The 19,855-nt window shown below is 39.5% G+C and overlaps 1 protein-coding gene across 8 annotated transcripts in view; it reads right to left on the bottom strand.

Annotated features, from left to right (window-relative positions):
• The window catches only part of nrxn2b (neurexin 2b), a 572,664-nt gene that overhangs the window by 38,009 nt on the left and 514,800 nt on the right, over positions 1-19,855 (bottom strand). For all 8 annotated transcript variants that reach the window (XM_017033577.2, XM_025054502.1, XM_025054515.1 and 5 more), the window contains one exon: positions 4,638-4,809. In XM_017033577.2, coding sequence (XP_016889066.1) covers positions 4,638-4,809 — 172 coding nt within the window. The remainder of the gene's footprint in view (positions 1-4,637; positions 4,810-19,855) is intronic.

Genomic DNA, 19,855 nt, shown 5'->3' with positions numbered 1-19,855 from the left:
TTAAATGATATTTCAATAAATATGAATATTTTCTAATATACTTGCACTTCCTAGCATGAAAACAAAGTGGAAAAACATGTACTTATTTTTATTTATAAGTAATTACATTATACTTGTACTGGTCTGACCCACTTGACATCTAATCAGGCTGTATGTGGGATCTGAGCCAAAATGAGTTTGACACCCCTGACCTTACCATTCGATTTACATATTTTACAATATATTTTTAAAACATTACGTCTTATGTCCACCATCATACAAAAGTCCACAAAAAGTATATGTAAAAGTATTATCTAGTTTCATTTACTCATTATTTTACTTACTCAGTGTGAGCCTGTTTAGTTGAAAAGAACACTATTTTAATCACAGGAACTGAAGAAAGAGAGACAAAAAGCGCTTCTCAGCGCTCTGTCTGTTTGTTTTAGCTTTTGTTGTCCTGATTTCATTAATCTGACACCATGGAAAAATATGTAGGAAGGAATAGTTTTCAACATTACAGTAAGGTGCCACGGCACAGTCGCTGACAACCACTTCTCACAAAGGATAAACAATAAAAGTATCCCCCCTTTGCCCAACAATTTTTCCTACTTCTCTCGCTGACATATTTGACATTCATGATCAAGTCTTTTTTTTTTTTTGGCTTCAGCACATCACAAACATATGCCTGTCTGGGTGTAAAAAAGCTCATGGTGTGTCAGTGTGTTGTACAAGTGTAATATGTGCAACATGGCCTGCTGTGATGCAGACACTATTTGTCAGACACATGCAAATCATCATCTTCAGCTTCCAACATGCACAGTAGATCTTAAAGTGTCTTGTGCGTTCTATCCAAATTCTACATCTTGCTTCACCCTGCAGCTTCATTTCCTCAAACTCTGCTGCTGTCAGGCTCAACCACCAACACTCTCATACCGACCCCTACCCTTTTTCCACCTCTAATTCTGCCCAACTGCAGCCTTGTCAAAAGCTACATTTATATGACACCGGTATGGAAAATATACGCTCTGTAAATACTGGGACGTGACAAAGCAACTGTAAATGTGAAGCACTTTATGGGCACCCGATGGCCATAATGACATGGCTATGGCTATAAGAGAGCAAAACACAGTAATCACAGCTAATGTGTGACACTGCTGACAATATAACTATGGCTGTGAAGTGCAAAGTGATTGTTTGGATTTCAATGAATTATTGGAGTTGCAGTGTGTGGGGTCAAGTGCGATAAACCAGTGAGAAACAGGATAACAATATGAAGTTTCAGTTTATCCCTTAATATGATTATTTATATTCGGCTAATGTTGTTATGACACTGAAACCTTGGGTGATCTTTGAGACACAAGATGGTAGGGAAGATGTACAAACTGAAAAATGTATACATATATACTTGAGTTCATCACAGTACTGCTTTTGTACTTTACTATATCGCAGATTGCCATTGTCAGAATATTCCTATTGTAACTGTAGCATTGTTAACAGCTAAAGGCCATCTCTCTCCTTGTTAAAAGGAGATTGATGTTGTCATTGGCTCTCACTGACAACATGCGACCTCCCGTCGGGAGTGTAACCATACGTTCAAAGATCACAGTAACATTCGTTCACACTCATTAGCACTTTCTGTGTTTCTGACTCTATCTCGCAGTGGGAAATAAACCTGACCTTGATGTATGCACTGCACTTAACAATTATTTATTTAAATATTTCCTTTCATAAATGAGCAACTACAAAGGTCACAAATACAACAAGATTATTGTCTTTGGTTTGGAACTTTTATGTATTTAAAGTAGGAGGATAATGAATTCTTTATTAGATTTGTGTTCCCATTCTTTTTCATTTCGGCTCATAAGATAGACATTCACTCTTTAACAATGTCCATCAAGGTTAGCTGACAGTAGCACAACTAAAACTTTAGTTTTTCTCTGTGCTGTGTATTCATGTACAGGACAGAGAGGATTAACAAAACTTAGGCCACTTGCCCAGCTGTGTCACCAACACAGTCTTTGAGAATAAATGTTATAGTTAAAAAGATCCTCTTTGGAATAAGTGTTAACTTACTTCTTGGGAGAAAAAGAAGATAAAGTCTGGTAATAGAAAATAACAACCACAAAACAGAGGCACAGCTTGCAACCTTAAAGTTAGAATGCTGATGAACACTTTTTTTTTCTTTTTTACTGGAACTTCTTTTAACTCAAAAGGGAAAACAAGCTCATCAAAAATTCATAGATTTCATTGCAGTGTTCAATTTAACACAATAATTGGCCACATCACCTCTGCTACCTTGCAGTGAAGGGGAAGACCAACGATGTAAGGGATTTAAGTTAGAGGCAATACCGCGACAGACCACGAGGAACTGCTGTAAATGTAAAAACTCTTCATCTAACGTGTGATGTTTTTTTAATGGCTAAGCTAACTACTGTTGCTGGAAGACCCAGTGGGGACACCTGTCACAGTGCATTAGTTAGCCTGATGCCCCTCTGACATTTTTAGTCTGCTCTGTGTCCATCAAAGGCATATCTGCACACACACACACACACCTAAACAAAAGTAGAACACACTTCCACACACAGATGTGCACACACACTGATGCAGAATGAGACACGGATCAACACCCAGACACTTACCCCCTAAGGACTATAAACATCAATTCACGGGACATCAGGCGATGTGTTGCTTTGCCATTGAGTGCGCCTAAACCATGACGGCCATGTTGGCTGTCGACCCTGTCTCTCTCAATCATCACCTCAGTGTGACCTTCTCCTTGTAAGCCCGCTGTGGGCAAGCCTAGACCTTAATGGAGGCCCAGGACATACATCAATCCAAACACCCAGGTCTGCCTAACTATTTGGTTCCTGGCCAAAATAGTGAAGTGTGATTCATGTATTTGGCATTAAAAAATGTTCAAAGATAAAGAGTTTCTACAGTTGCTGCCAGTCTCTACTGGGAATATTTTCATTTCTAAAATAAATCCCACTGGCAAATTATAGGACAAATGACATGGTTCAAAACTGCAATAATCTTCCAAAGGAAGTACCAAAATCTTATCAGGGACAACATCCTCCGTAACCGCCTTTTTAGGTAAGAGTAAATCAACTAAAATTATATTTTAGAAACATCCTATTACATTATATTTCCAGTCAGGTAACTCAGACTTTGGTTTGCAGCACAGACGGAATCTTTGTCCAATTGTAAGAATCATTACATGTGTTATTCTGGCTTTCACTCCTTCACCTCCTGTCGGCAAAATAAAACAGTTTTCTTTTATAGGGCAAAAGCTGTTTTTGCCTGTTTGGCTCAGAAATTGCCATAATTGTATCAATGTGTATTTTCCAACTGTTTTATGAGGTTTTTGCTTCCTCAGGTGTTGCCTTCTCATTGTGTGAAACTTTGACCCTGACTACAGCCCCTACTGGAAGCCTTACACTTTAAAAACACATGCTGGTTTTAACAAAGCGATCATCCAACAACTAGTAAGTGTGTATGCCACAGGTATAAATTTAAGCATTTTATAAGCTAATTATAAGATCCTGAAACTTTTATCAGACCTCATGCTCCTAAGAAAAAACAAACAGATCCTACATGAAATAGCAAACAACAGCGGGATCTTTAATTCTTGATTAGGAGCAGAAGAGAAATTACTCGTTTGGCTAAAAAGTTATAAAAAAACAAAACATATCCACATCGACAAAGTTACTAGCAAACAGCTAGTATCAGGGCATCAGAAACTGCTTTATTGTTAGCTTCTTTTTGATGGCTTCCTTTTGGAGACTATGATATAAAAAGGGTGGCATTTCCATCATCAGTGCAAACATGAGCTGTCAGGGTGTTCTCTGTTGTTGCTTTGATACATGCCCCACAGTGTGGACTCCCTGTGTTGATGGATGAGACAGGGACTACAATACTCTCAATGCCACACAACGCCTAAAATAGGGGATCACTACTGCGACAAGAGAATGCAACTGCCTCAGTGCTGCACGTCAACCTGAGCGAGTATCATGACCAGAATTACAAACCAACGCCCTGTCTTTTCCAACCGGCACCCTACAAAGATGTTTTTAAACCAGGCACAAACAATATAGACACCAAAGAACCACTGAGATCTCACAACTCAGCGATACATGTTTTTGGTTCTTAGTCTTTCCAGGAAGTATCCACGGCAGAACATACATGTCTTAGAAAGTGGAAACTCAACATGTCTTCCTTGCACCAACCATGACCTGAGATCAAACACAATGGAGGAGGAATTAAGAGCAAGTGTCTTTGTACCACAAAAAATAGTCTCGTAATTTGGGACAAAAATGAGAGTCCATGATTGTAGCACTAATCAAGAGGCTTGGGGAATTAGCACACTCCAAGCGGTGATTAATCAAGTGCCTGGCCTCCTTTTAAAATCAGTTATGTGTAATGATTTTGAGTCTATCTTGGAAACAGAAATTTATAAACACCTCTGTTAATTTTATGACTGTGAAGAATTCTCCTTCATTAAACATTGTATTATACTGGTCTTGACCAGGCAATCGGTTTTTCACTTTTATAGATTTCTTCTCACTCCATTGTGTTACTCAGTTAATTCTTCAGTTTTAACACTGTTGTAACAAACATATTAATGTATCTATCGTCCAGTTTTGGATCTCTGTTCCTACCTGAGGGGAAACGTTCGATGACAGGCTGATTGTCCACCTGTAAAGTGGCATTGCCGCCACTGCGTGTGAATCGCACCACGTGATATTTGCCGTCGCTCACCATCACCGCACTCTCTTCGATGATGATGTCATCTGTTCCCACGTTAAAGATCACACCAACCTTTCCTCGTTCCTGTGGACAGAAGAGACGGAAGAGATAATGTGTGAGAAAACCCATTCGGTCAATCACACGTGTGAATTTAATCTTACAAATCCCCATGTGTCTACGAATCGCAAAGATCCTGACAATTGTTGGATAAAATAAGATGGATATTGAGCGCACAGAACAGAACATTTTCTTCCCATGCCTTTTCTCTACTTTTTAATGCTACACACAGCACTTTTGTCATTACCATTGTGTCAAACATAAAAATAAAACTATTGGGAATATTGGCGTTAGAATTAGATAGTTAGACAGACAGACAGATAGATAGATAAATATATAAATAAATAAAAAAAAGATATACGTATATGTAGTTCCAACAGATATTATAGGGTATTACAACCAGGTGTACAACTAGTATTTCTAGGAGTTACTATACATATTATTAGATAGGATACATACACATATATGTATATATATATATATATGTTTACATATAAACTATAAAATATGAGTTGATATACCTATACACACACACACACACCAAATATATATATTTTTAGTTGGTGTGTTAATGACAGAGCTGCAACCTCACTAAGAAATGTTGAGAGACTTCATCCTCAAGTCATAATAAGGCCACGATCATATACTCTGTCTCTCTCTCACACACACACACATCACTTGGGTAAAGTACAGTTGAGGACTCGGGCACCTTTTCTATTCGTCAAACCGACGATTCCTCCTACTTCCCATCTATAAGTGTCGACAGCCACCCACTTCTGTGAGTTTATTACAGTCAATCGCCTACTCCACTCTAGCTTCCTTCCATCTTTCTACTCTCGTCAGTAGTTCCTGTCCTCAGTCCCAGCAAAGGTCAAAGTCATTTACTGAGTTACTATGTGCCAGGGCGGCGTAGTTCAAGGATGGGGAGATAGAGGGAGACAGGTGTAACGCACAGTAACATTACAGACAAATTCTCTGTCTACCACTAAATCTTCTGTAGCGCCCATAAGACTGTGCTTGGAGACCGACCTGGAGCTCATTGTGGCCCAGCTGGGAACATAGGACACTTGCTGGTTATTGAGTAGGTCAAGCCAATTTGCAGAAAGGGTCTATTTTACACCTTATCTCCCCATTTCAACTCATAGTGTCATCAGCTGTGTTCATTAACCTTACAGCCGTCTGTATGCCTAGATAGCCTGAAGCTAATGTTTGGCTTAAACTAGAGATATCCGATATTATCTTTTTTGCCAATATCGGATATGCAAACTTAATTTCCGATTTCGATATCAACAGGTACCGATGAAGCGGGGCAGTGGTGGCCTAGTGGTTAAGGAATTTAGTGGCCGCTGCTCACTAAGGGGATTCTCAAAGCAGTGTTTCTCAATAGCCCCCCTAGGGGGGTGTGTTTTTTCTCCCCCTCACCACCCGAATTGAAGTACCATTGAGCGTCTTTATAACTTACTCGCACCAGCATAAAATGAGCTGCAATATTGCCTACTAATAGCTTTCACTTTGACATACAGTCATTTATCACAGAAACTATTTTTAGGGCCACCCATAGTTTGGTGAAACACAGGCATTGTGGTATTGGGTTTCTATTATCACAGGACAAACCAATAGGGATTTATACAGATATTACATAATTATGCTAATATCAGGGCGATAATATCGGTTCGGCTGATATTATTGGACATCCCTAGCTTAAACCTAAATTTCTGAAGTAACTAAGGAAAAACGGACACAGTTTTAATGTTTGAGTGTATTTAAAAAAAATAAAATAAAAAAATTAATGAGCAGTAGCATAGGCCACAACACGGTCGTTCACTGAATACAACCACGATTAGGCTTTTAATTGAGCGATCTTAAATGACTGCATCTCACTGAGTGCAACCGGACAAGATTTATGGGTTTTTAGCCATCAACAAGTCATAATCAGTTCAAGAGAAAAAGTAAACGGGGGGGAATCAATGTGGGAGCACAACAGGAAATAGATACAGCTGTCCACACTCCTCCATAAAGATCAGAACTCAGTTAGATGTGTATAAGTTACTCTGAGAGGAGCCTGATGGACTGCTCAACAGATGATCTCATTCTGCAAAGAGGTTTGAGCGTTTTAAATGGCCGAGTGCTTCCAGCTTCTACAGTAAGGCACCTAATCAATTGATTCACAACCGTGGACGGATCCTTGAAACCCCTTACTCCCTTGTTCTTCTCTGTGTAGGCAAAGAATCCAATGCTTTTTCTAGAACAGGGGTGTCAAACGTGGGCCGAAACCAGCCTGCTATGTGCTTCAATCCGGCCCTCCCGATGAATTTTAAAGGAAAAAAAAAAGCACAAACACTGCACATTTGTGATGTTTTGTGAAATTATATATCATTAAATATGAAATTTTTCTGATATACTTCCACTTCTTTGAATGGAAACTATGGTGAAAACCATGGACTGTTTGTTATTCATAGGTAATCATGTTATGATTGACATCTAATCAGGCTGTACTTGGCCCCTGAACCAAGATGAGTTGGACACCCCTGTTCTAGAATATGGATATGAATGATGTCAGAGTGATTAGTTGGGAAGGTGTGAATGAAAATTTCATCAAAACTGTTACTATTGATGACACACAGTGAGAAGGAAAAACAATCAATCAAACAATCAAACCTCCTCCTGGATAATTAATTCAGTTTGAGAGGCCAAAGCGGTCTCACACAATGCTATTATGGACTCAAAAGCAGTGAAGAAAGAGTGAATCTGGATGATATTTACAGAGACATCAGCATTTGTGTTACGCAACATTACAGTTTCTCCTGGTGCTGAAGGAATGAATTGAGGCCATTACGGTAGGAGGCCGGTGGGAACCAGCGCAGTTTTTAAAAATGAATTTAAGACACAGATAATTACATTTTAATGGCCATTTTCCCTTAAGCGAACATAGCTCTGGAAACAGAACAGGGCTAAAACCCTTTGAATGACTAAAAGCCTGCAAAAGTGAGACTGGCGCCAGTATGTAGGTGACTGACAAAGAGCCCTAGCCTCACTTTACAGACATTATAGCTTCTGAACTAGTGCTTAGCAGCCCTTAATCTGCTGTGGCAGTTCTCTTTGTGCAGGTCAATCAGTGGTATAGGTGGGGGGCCTCCTACTGTATAGATTTTCCGTCACGTATGATTTGATGCTCAAGTGCCAAGGGAAGGCATAGATGAACACGTCTCTGGTCATAAGTCTCACGGGCCATAAGTATCAAGGACCTTTAACGCAGCAGCATACAGTAATATGACATAAAAATGTGAGATGAAATCTAGTTTAATGGAATGTTAATTCAAAATAAAATTATATGCAATTCAATTTGCTTTGTGATTTTTACTGGGTGAGAAAAACTGTAATGACTAACATGCAGAGATGTTGTTTTGTCTATATTTGTGGGGTTTTTCTTACTCTTGACAATCTTCTCTACACTGGGGTGGGGGGTGGGGGGCACAATGGGTTTTTAGAATCTAACAGTAACATACAACAACAATATAACAGATAGATGGAGTGTTAGTGTGAACCTAGATAAATGACATGTAAAAGCCATACATACTGTTAATGCTTTTAGCATTCTTTTCTTTGACCTACCTATTTTTACTGAAAGGTTAGACATTTAAAAGCCGAAAGCTGGTCTACCTTTCAGGTTTCACATATTAAACCAAATCTAAACAACTATAGAAACTATAAAAAAAATAGTTTCATGTGTTTAAGAAGGTTTCTCCATATCCTGGCTCTTAAGTTTTCCAAGGGATCACATTTCTCTGATGATCTTCTAGAGTTGACTGACTTCAGACAACAATACCTGTAAATATATATATATATATATATTATTGACTGTCTCCTTCCATTTTCTGAAAAGCAAAGGTGAGACGAGCTTCAAAATTCTGCGCCACAGCCAGAACGAACAGCGCTGTAAGGAGCGAATTTCCATTCAAAATATTTGAACATGACCTTGTAGCATGCAAAGGTGCATGGAGGTAAATGCTGTCGGCGAGAGTGGAATGAAAATGAGGAAGCAGCTGGCTTGTGTGCGTCAGGGTTATCGGCAGCCTTAGACAGCCCAAACTGATTGGGCCGAGCAGTAAAGGCAGGAGAGCAAGCGGAGGAGGAGTAAAGGGCAGAGAGTAAGTACGATGAAAAGACAAAGGGAACCTTGATGATCATAATGTGCCTGGAGGTGATTTGACATCTTTGAAACAACTTGAAAATGTCAAGATCAGTCTCTCCTTCCATTCAACTGTGAGCAGTCAATTAAAAAGAGAAAGACGGGAGAAAGTTTGAGTTAGCAGTTACTAATGGTTTCATTTCTTCATCATTTGCTACCACGACTGAATGATCTAATTTTTAATATATTAACACTTTTCTCCCTTACTTGTTACTTAATACTTGCGAGGAAATTAAAATTTCAAAGGTGAAACAAGACAGAAAGACAGCCATGACAGCCAGGATTACTAAAAGGTGGATAGGCCTTGGGAAAAAAAAAAAAAAAAACCCTGCCGCTGTCTAAATCACTCAAGGTGTTTTGCATTTTGCTGTCTCAACATGCTTCATGAAAGGTGAGGGGAATATGGCTTACCGGCAGTCTAATTTGCTGATTAGGATGATTTGTTTTGACACATTTCATATTAATAGTCCTGTGGGTGGCGAAACTGCAAACAATTCATCAGCCTCCTTCTCATTTCCTCAATAATGATCTATCACAGCCTATATCTGCTTATGGTTAACTTGACATGCCAGGGTAAATATGTAGAACTGCTGGATTTGATTGCTTATAAACACGCCAGTAAAGCGGTGGGACGAAAAAAAAAAAAAAAGATTGATCAATCAATTTGTACATGATGCCCAACAGAAAAAGCAATTACACCTGTTCTCTTCTTCAATGGGAAATATACACCTCATACACACACGTATTATAAATTCCCAAATGTGGGACATTAACAGAGCTGGGACAACTTACTGATTCAGGCAGTGTGACAGCTAGAGCGAGCATTCCTGTGGTGTCTTTGTGCTCATATTAAATTTTATGTGCTATTTGTGTGCAGTTATGGTAGATACGGTTACAGTGTGTAGTACATTGAGGTCGGTGACTATATTTCTACGATATCCCACAGGCATCTGGAAGTAAAGCAGAAATATGATCATATTTTTTTTCTCCACATCGCCCCTTTGAGGGCACTTTGTGTTCTACAGAGCTAATCAGCTTGTCAACATGCATGCTGGATGTCTGGGTGGAAACTGGCCGTGGCATCTGCTACGGGAAGAACCGTTGAGCGGGGCTGCAGCATTATGTAAGGAGGTGCGGGCCGTTGCATAATGTTCACACACAGGCCGCTGCCTTTGTAATAGAAGTTCGCAAAGTGACAGGAAGGTGACTAGAAGAAAATACTTTTAGGTACGGTTGTACTGATACTATTTTTGATGAACAGATACAGGTAGGACTGTTTTCATTTTAAGTTTGGTTTCAATAAATATGCAATGAACTGGAAGGCAGTCCATTGCATATTTCAATTCAAAAATAAACACATATTTCTGTCAAACAAAGGGTTCAAAACAATGCTGTTGTTCCGTGAGACAATAAATCAATAAAACCACCGGTGAAATAGGATAATAAATAATAGAATACAGATAAAATTAAACTCTCGCTGAACAGACAGACAGCTTTTACGGCGATTTCAATCGAAAACACTGCCTCCTGTTTATAGAAAAAAAAAAGTCTCACTTGGCCTGTGTAGCACTATTTCCCTGTTTCAAAAAAGCAACTTGGTTAACTGTTCAATTTAACTGAGAATAAATTACCGTGTTAGTGTTGTGTTGATCAGGCGTCTTATTTTGTTTGTTCATATTGATATAAAATGAATATTACAGCAAGTTCTGCTCCTGTCTTCGTCCCTTATTTTAAAATATATCCAAACTGTGGACATTCTCGACCTAAAATAAATTAAATAAACTACCGGTTAGGACAGGCATGGGCAAACTAGGCCCAGGGGCCAGATACGGCCCAGGAGCCAGATACGGCCCAGGGGCCAGATACGGCTTTTTAATGTGGCCCGCCAAATTATGTTATTAATTTCTATTATCATTATACTTTACTGCCTTTTCCCTGCAATGCCCAAATTTTTCCAATTGATGATGTAAAAAAGGCTTAAAAAGCATTTTAGCCTTCATGACTTTTACGTGTCATTTTTTTTGGTTTATATTAACACATATATCTGCTCCTGACCCGGCCCCCGTTGCGGCTAAGGCCTGGATTAGGACAACGGGACACTGAACTGCAGCAGGAGAAAACATAACACTGGCTAATTGGTGTGGACCTGGTTATAATCAAAAGCTGTTGAGTATGAGTACGAGTATGAGTAAATAAGTATCAGGCCAGCTACCGATAGTTCTATTGATATCTGTGCATATGAAGTGAAAGTGAATTATTTGTCATTTGTCAGGGGGCAGATGAACTGCCTGGGGAGCTGGACTCGAACCTGAGACCTTCCTGACCCAAGTCTGCTTCCACTAAGCCACCACTGCCCCTAATGTCCCCATTATTGCATGTCTTCACTCCTCACAAATCAAATAGTGTTCAAACAAAATCCAAGTTATTTCAGTGTGTGACATTGGTGAAACGCAAAAGATGGCAGCAGCACAGCAGAGATACTCGAAGAAAAAAATCTTGTTCTCAACCACTGCACTGCATTTACTCTGTTCCTTCTCTCTCATATATGCATTTCTTTGCAGGGATCACCACAGTACCAGTCACCTTGACAGAGCACTTTATCTCGCACGACTTTCTCTTTCGACTCCATTCAGCATCAGTGACCACAGCTGTCTCTTCTGAAAATGATGAGCAGCAGCTCTGACAGAGAATCATACCTGATTGAAAAATCAATGACTTGGACAGATTGGGTGTAGAAGTTTATATATGTAGCACTCTGTCTCTCAGTGTGTCTGAGCGTGTGTGTGAATCTGATTCTCCCACCCAGGCTCGGCTCTTGCAGGGCTTGCCCATTTGTCCTCCAGTGTGCAAACACACAAACACATGCTGGCAGAGAGCCAACGTGCTGCAGTACGCAGCATCTATGTTAACAAATGGGATGGCAGAGAAATAAATCAGACGACGCGTCATCCTCTATAATCCTCATTATGGTGTCACGTAGCGCTGGAAATCTTCATTCACCCTGTTGTTAGTCCTCAGTTCTAAAGCATCACACACGTGCTACGCATAAGCCCTGCTCCTCGTCCACGGAGACTCCTGATGGATGGCGTCCTTCAGCACGTATACCATCGAGCCTGCATGTCTGGATCCCGTCTGACCTGCTCCCTCGCACTGCAAACACGCGGACACAAACCTGGGAATGTCCTTGAGTGAGGATGTGCCGCGCCCCAACACACAATGGTCCTGTTTACAAAACCTCAGAGAGCTAATGGATACATACACTGAGGGACTTGAGTATGGCATATGCCTTCTCCTCATTCCAGGGATACAACTGACGCCGAAGAACACACTGTGAGTTGCCGTAGCTTTGCATCTGCTCAGTTCTTTACACAGCAAAACTATTGGTTTTTTTTTTGTTTGTTTTTATTGGAGTTGGAACATTTAGTGACACAAACTGACGGGAATAATTTGTAGAAATTTGATGTAACACAAAAAACCTAGGCTGTAACACAGCTACTAAATGTCTCTCTATTTTCCCCCAATGTTGTTGAACTGAAAAATGGGTTTATACAAACTTTTTCATTTAAGATGAGGTGTTTTATATTTTTTTGCAAAGTGCTGCAAGTTTTGAAGCCGGGGAGAACTTTTAAGTCAGTACATAAATCTCTCAAGGGCTTGTCAGCCCCGAAGGACATATTTTACACTGGACAGATTATATAGGATCCATTTGATATGAAAGAATCGATTTGAGCTGCTTTATTAAATGCCAGTTTGATCAATCGCTACCTGGGAAACCAGTGGGAACAGTGACCTCATTTATTTACTCTTGTATATGGAGCAGGTCCGTTCTCCTATTCAGGAAAAGTGATTTCTATCCATCAGTGAGCCGATAAATAACCATTCATGTAAAATGTGTTTAGTTTGAAGCATCAGTTGAAAATTCATTAGAAGGATGTCAAAGGATAAATCAGCTACTCCTTCCATTTTGGTTCATATTCATATGCAACACTGAATATTTAATTTGAAAACATTTGTAGATTTGTCTTGTTCAGACTCGACAGTAGGCCTATGGTGCTCGGGGAACCTAGTAGCCCCCGTGGACTACCTAAGGTGCCCACGGGGTATGTTCAAAAATAAAACTAGTCAACAAGAGGGTGAAAAAATGTACTGCTACTGTTCTTTTTGTGGGTGCAGTAACGATGGTAAGAAGAGTTTACTATTGTATGTCCCAGAACTTATTATTACAGTTCGGGAAACAAACAAGTAGCTCTTCATATCACTAAGTGCCCTTGAAGTAGCAAAAAGGTTGGTGACCCACCATCTAGAGACATGTCAGTCCACAAAATAGAACACATCTTTATAAAGTGAACAAAAAGGGGTTGCATATGCAAAGTGACCCTCTGCACTGCAGACGAACAGGACACTGGTGAGAGTCCAATTTAGAATTTAAAGCCTGGCAAATTATTTCAATTACCCTCGCAATCTAAAAGAAGCACAATGTTCCGTGTCCTGAGGGTGTTAAACCTATGTCCTTGCGGTTACTTCAAAGCACTTTGAACTGTCCCTCGGAGTGAGTCCACTTTCAAGTCGTTCTCCACTTCTATTGAAAAGTGAGACATAATCTTAACACATCCATCAAGGATGGTCGCTCTGCCTTTCACTGCCTTATCATAAGAAAAAAATGAATACGTCTGAGTGCAGATATTATGGAGTATGTCACCCACACGGGCCGAAATAGAACCGCTGTTTCTTTGCTGTGATACTTTATCTGTCAAAAAAGCGTCGAACTTCAGACCTGAACATCTCACGACGCTAATACTGTACACGTCTCAACAAGTGTCAGGGAGATGTGGCATAGAGTACACAGACAAGCATGAGGAATAAACAAAGCCCGCAGCAATGAGGAATGATGGAGATGGGGAAGAAAAGGTGGCCGTGGGATGATTGAAAGCGTCATATCAAGAAGGTAAATAAAGAGGGGGGAGAAAAGAGAGGTGAATGCTTTAAGGTTAGAAAAGTTTAATAAAAAAAAACCCAAACATCTGTGGTGTTAAAAATCAATGGCCATCCACCCACCATGCTTCCCTTCATCACAAGCCTGGGCAGGGTCATTCACTTCTTTGTTTGACGGGACTTAGGAAGAGACAAAGCAGCTTATATGACAAATGAACATTCTATTTTTTTTTCTTTTACATTCTATTATCTGTTATCTACTTAGCAGCTCCACATAATCCTTTGTCAATTCACTAAACACCAGGATACAGAAATAATCCCTGCATCTGCCAAGAAAACTAATTAGACCAATAATGTTCCTGCAGATAAGGCCGAGCAGAGGCAGATGTCTGTCAATGAAACACTTTCATTGACACATATAAAAACTCGATGAATTTTAAATGGCCTTTTAATATCACCATTTTCTGCCAAAATGTTTCCAGTAAAAAAAAAAAAAACATCAGGTTTTTCATTAGCAAATCTAGCAGCCGACACATTTTTAGATGTCACCACCATTTTCATCAATTCAATTTTATTTGTAAAGTTTGTTTTCGTTTAGCGTATTTTTGACAGACTGCCTTACAAAGTGTTCCAACCTGTGTTCTTATTATCTTTGCTCATCAATGGTTCATGGTTTTGTTGACCGTTTTTTGGAATCGCTATAAAAGGTCCAGATAAACCCAATAAATCTCTGCTGTCTTGCGACTAAAGAGAAAGAGTTAGTTGCTGGAGAAAAGTGTGTCAGCCTGAAACAAAACGAGATTGTACTTTTGGTATTTTTCTTCTGGCAGCGTTAATCTACTCAGACTCTGAAAAGAGAAAGCACAGTCCTTCAATAAAGCGCCTAATCTGCCTTTTGTTTTCACGGTCGGGTGCAAGAATAATCCCTTTTTTGACGACGTTAATTGTGTTTTAACACTATGTTAAACCGAACCAGAAAACGCATTGAAAACACAGTTAACTAAAGACAAAGTTGATAGAAGATCCCAAGTTCCACAAAGTTGTAAAAATCTCCCTGATACCATCATGCAAATTTAAGCTCCTTTTTGTGGCTTGGTTTTAATCTTTTCTTTTTATCTTCTTCAGGTTCACTCCACTGTGATGGCTCACTGACTTGGAAACATGGACAATGGAGGTTCTTTTGTTCCCACTCTTCACCTGAACAGTCCATGGTAACGCTGAGACAGTTAATGATGACCAGCCTCAGACTTCAGGAATGAGGCCAGATGGCTGGCTCATCTGGGTGATGCTGTCTGCATTGCCGTTAACATACTACACCTAAACCCACTAATTCTGATGACGTTTTTTTTTTTTTTTTGGTCCGCTACTCTGACCTCATCACTCTTGCAGCTGAAAGAGAAGTTAAAACTTTCCCACAACTCTGGCAAATAGTTTTCTATGCTGCAAGTTTTTCTCTTCTACATATCTTTTCATGGTAGTTGAAGAGCTCATTACTGCCCCCTGGATTAGAGTGTGGCACTGCCATTACTAAGAGTATTCTCCATCAAATACTTGCCGGTGATGGGCTCTTCAACTTATGTCGGAATTCCGTTCCTATAGGTGACGCAATTTTTGCAAAGTTGGAACTAAAATACTGTAGATATTCTAGCCATAATGAAGGGGGAAAAAAGTTCCCAAATAAACAAAAAACAAATGAAAGAAAGTGAATGTAGCACAATCAAATGTATAGCCTACAATCCGGTGAATGTAATCAAAGCCATCTTAACATATAGTATCCCGTGAGGACATATTCGTTCACTCCGCTCACCAATTACTTTTCATGCAAAATTTGTTTTAACTCTGTGCATCGGAATGATGGAACAAGACCTTTTTATTAAGTTTATGAGAGATGACAATGGGTCACACTGGAAAGCATTGGTAGAAAAGCTCGAAAAAACCCTGCATCCTTGTTGTCTGTTCTTGTGATTGCTGTAAAGCTGGACAGACGTGTTCAAATGTTGGTTGTGTGTGTTCGTCCTGCTCTTCCCTCTGAGATGAAATGAGGCGGGAAACTCGCTGAAATTGGAGGGACTTACTGTGACCTTCGGACCAAATAGACAGCAAAGTGTTTTTTTGTTTGTTTCTATTGTTTTTGTTGAGTTTTTTTGCCCTCACTTATATCTGCTTCCCCCCGTGTCTCTGTTGTGTTTTATCTTTTTTCTCTCTGCACTGCAGATGTCACACACAAAATAATGAAAAAAGAACAAGCATTTGAAGCTGTTCATGCTATTTTCCTTCTTGCCCTCACTTGCCTTCTCTGTGGTCGATTGAAAACTGTGATGGTACATAGTGTACTGTCTGCAGTTTGGTCAGATTTAAACATTGAACTTCTGCAGGGTCCTTAAAAAAACTCTTTCAAGGAAAAGTCCTGCTGTGCCTGCATCAAAAAGTTCTGAATAAGACGTGCTGCCAGATGATGAGCTGCACGACAGTCATTGTTGGAAAAGCCATATCTGAAGACGAGTGAAAATAGTTTCCCTTTTGAACCTGGACCACATACCGGCCTCTTTCTCTTCCACACCTTTTTACTCTGCGATTACTTGGTCTCTCTTTGGTTTTTTGCTCTGCACTTTTTGCCTCTCCCCATCTGCTGTCGTGATAAAGGATGGTTCTCAAGCATTCAGCCTCTTTTTTGCCTTTTAGTCTCTGCGGGCAGGGTGTAAGGTTGAAACCCAGTAGAGGAGAACAGCTGCAAAGCACACGGGCTAATATTAGCCCGGTGCTAAACTGAGCAAACACGGATAAAGCTGACACAATCTCTCCCTCTGTGTGTCTGTCCCTGGCTGTCTGCCTTGTTTTCCTTTCATTAACTTCCTGTGTCTGTGGAGCTGACTGCTGGTTAACCAATGAACACAGTGTACACATTTATTTTTCGCCCAAGCAAATCACTGGGTATGCTACAGATCTGATACCGTAATCCATCCTGCTGTTTTCCTCCATCTTTGTGTGAGCTTAATACGCAGCCCTGTTTAATCTAATCTAACTATTGTGCAGTAAAACATTCATTTGTAAAGCTTACAAGGTTGTGCCTCGTTGATTAAACGGAAGCAAAAATATCCTAACAAAGGATGACACGCTCACAGTCGAACAGGAAGCGGCTCGACATTATTTACTGCCAGGACAGGAGGTGACAATATGTGTCCTTTATGAACAAAAATGTCTTTTTTCATTTCAAAGTCTTTATTTAAAATTAGCTTAACTCTCTAAAAGATTAACTAGGGATTAATGCTCTAGTTCAGAGCGGAGAATTAATTTCTCCAATGGGCCACATGTGAAATTGGAATGGTTTTGAAGGGCCAGAAATCCATATCCTAATTTAGTTCTGCCTTATATATACACACATATATATATATACACATACATATATATATATATATATATATATAGATATATATATATATACATACATATATATATATATATATATACATACATATATATATATATATATACACATACATATATATATATATATATATGTATGTGTATATATATATATGTGTGTGTGTGTGTGTGTGTGTGTGTGTGTGTGTGTGTGTGTGTGTGTGTGTGTGTGTGTGTGTGCAAGAACATTTGTGATCATTTGTGATGTCAACCAGATGAAACAAAATCAAAATAGTTGCCTTTAGAATAAAAGCCTTGCAATTGTGTTACGTACACCTTATCAATCGGTGAGCGCCAAAGAGTGCCACAGGGGAGGCCTGCATAAAGTGAATTAATTTCCTGTTGTAAATCATCGTTTGTGAATGCTTTTTTTTTAATTTGTGAAAATAAAATGTTTTCAAATACATTCTATCAGTTGTTGTTGAAACTCCTCATCGCCAGGAGCACACAGAAGGATTTTGGGGATGGGAGTGGGCTCGGCTGTCCTAACCTACTCTTAGGGGAGGCTCACATTCACCCAATTCGACGTACACCTATAGCAGTGAGATCTGGAGCAAAAAGTTACACATTTGACTTTTGATCGATAACATTATCACGCATGGCGGTAAGAGGCGGACAGAGAGCCGGATATGGTTGGGGACTGTGCAATGTTCAAGTCTACTCTTGATACAAGTACATGAGAAATAAAATGATATTGAACAATGTAATTAGGAAGAGTTGTCTATTCACACAACCTTTGCTCATGCTTAGTTTACAAAATGAAATAGAAATACATTTGGGAAACAGATTCATCTAAGATGTAAACGTGTGCAGAAAGTATTTCATAATTACTTAAGTGGTGTTTTTTCCTGTTTAACACATTCATATAAATGCAAATGTGAAGAGACTGAGATTCTGTCAAGATGAGAGCCTTTGAGCAAGTTTGTAAGAGGAACAGAAATGCTGCAACACACACACACACACACCGTATATGCACTTTCCTTTTAACCCGTCCAGTTATTACCAAGTATTCCAATATTTTCAGATATTCGCTCCAATTCCAGCCAGGCCACTTTCCCCTCTGAGCACTCATAACTGAAGCAAGAGCTCCTTGCCCCCAGTCATCAGACTCACATCTGTCAAGTGCTGCTGAAGAGCTTGTTCTCTTTACGGCCGCAAAGTGACAGCACCTGCTAAGTGAAGCCCTGCAGGCCCAAAACTCATCTGTCCAACAGCTTGGTCTTTGTAAAGGGGGGGAAAGTTAACACTGGTGTACATGTGACCTTGTGCTAATTTACGATTGGAAAAAAACAAAACAAAACTGCCATAGCAACAAGAACTCAAACATGAATAGAGTCCATTCTTTCTGTTAAATATGCTGCAGTTATTCAGCAACTGTAAGATTTTTTTTCAGCTAAAAAGCAGCTTCTTTCCAATTTTATCAACAACTGTCAATCACATGTACTCCGAAATTTACTTCAGTTTGAGGCGTCTTTGCAAAAATGAAGATACTGTCATGGCAAGGTACATAAATTTCACTGAGGTTAGAAACAATTCGAACACAGCAGGCGTGTTCCTGTATGAGGTGTCGGTGTTATTCAAGTAATAAAAACAAAACGGTTAGAATAAAATAAGGATATCAAGCTGAAATAAAGCTCTGTAACCTATTGGTTTGATATTATTTGTCGCATTTTAAACTGGAGACAGGGATGTAATGCAACAACATGAGGAGTAAATGACTTTGTTTTTAGTTCTAATGACAATCAAAGGGTAAAAAAAAAAAAAGGATAGCTTGACAACGTCATTTACAACACACCGTTTCACTTAGTGATACTTTATGCAAAGTGTCGGCAGTGATTATTATTACTCCCCGCTAATGTCGTTTGGATTCTTTCTCCCGGATCAAACAAATTGCTTGTTAGAAATTACAAAGGTGCATGAAAAATGCAGTGAGCTGGGCTGCTGCAGTCTCTGAGGTACCTGGGTAACAAGGAAACAGTGAATTATGAAAGTGAAAGACGCTAATGACACTCGTGCTATTTAGGGGTTCGTAATAGTTTCATGATGACATTAGGGAGGATGGGGAGCGAGTGGGCTTGGGGAGTGTAATATAGGTATGTATATGTATACACATATATATTGTATGTATATACACATATACCGTCATGTATATGTATCATCTCAACACCCAACATACTTTAATCAAGACTTCAACTTCCTCAGGTTAGATGCCTAGCTTGCGTCAGACCAGCATCACTGATCTCAGGAAGTGTACCGTATTTTCCGGACTACAAGGCGCACTTTTTTTCATCCTTTGGCTGGGTTTGAGACTTATCCTCAGGTGCGACTTATATATTAAAATATCTAATTTAACGTCCGTCATTTTCACACTGACAGCTGCTAGAGGGCACTCTAGGCTTTTGTGCATCAGTATCGGCTACTCCTTTACTACTGAAAATTTACATATTTATTATTTTCACACTGATACCCCCTAGAGGCACTGGTGCAACTTATACTCCATAGTGACTTATATATGTTTTTTTTTCTTCT

The sequence above is a fragment of the Cynoglossus semilaevis genome, chromosome 1, assembly GCF_000523025.1.
Source record: "Cynoglossus semilaevis isolate Cse_v1.0 chromosome 1, Cse_v1.0, whole genome shotgun sequence".
In the NCBI taxonomy this organism is placed as follows: domain Eukaryota; kingdom Metazoa; phylum Chordata; class Actinopteri; order Pleuronectiformes; family Cynoglossidae; genus Cynoglossus; species Cynoglossus semilaevis.
This window is presented reverse-complemented; position numbering and strand designations above follow the sequence as displayed.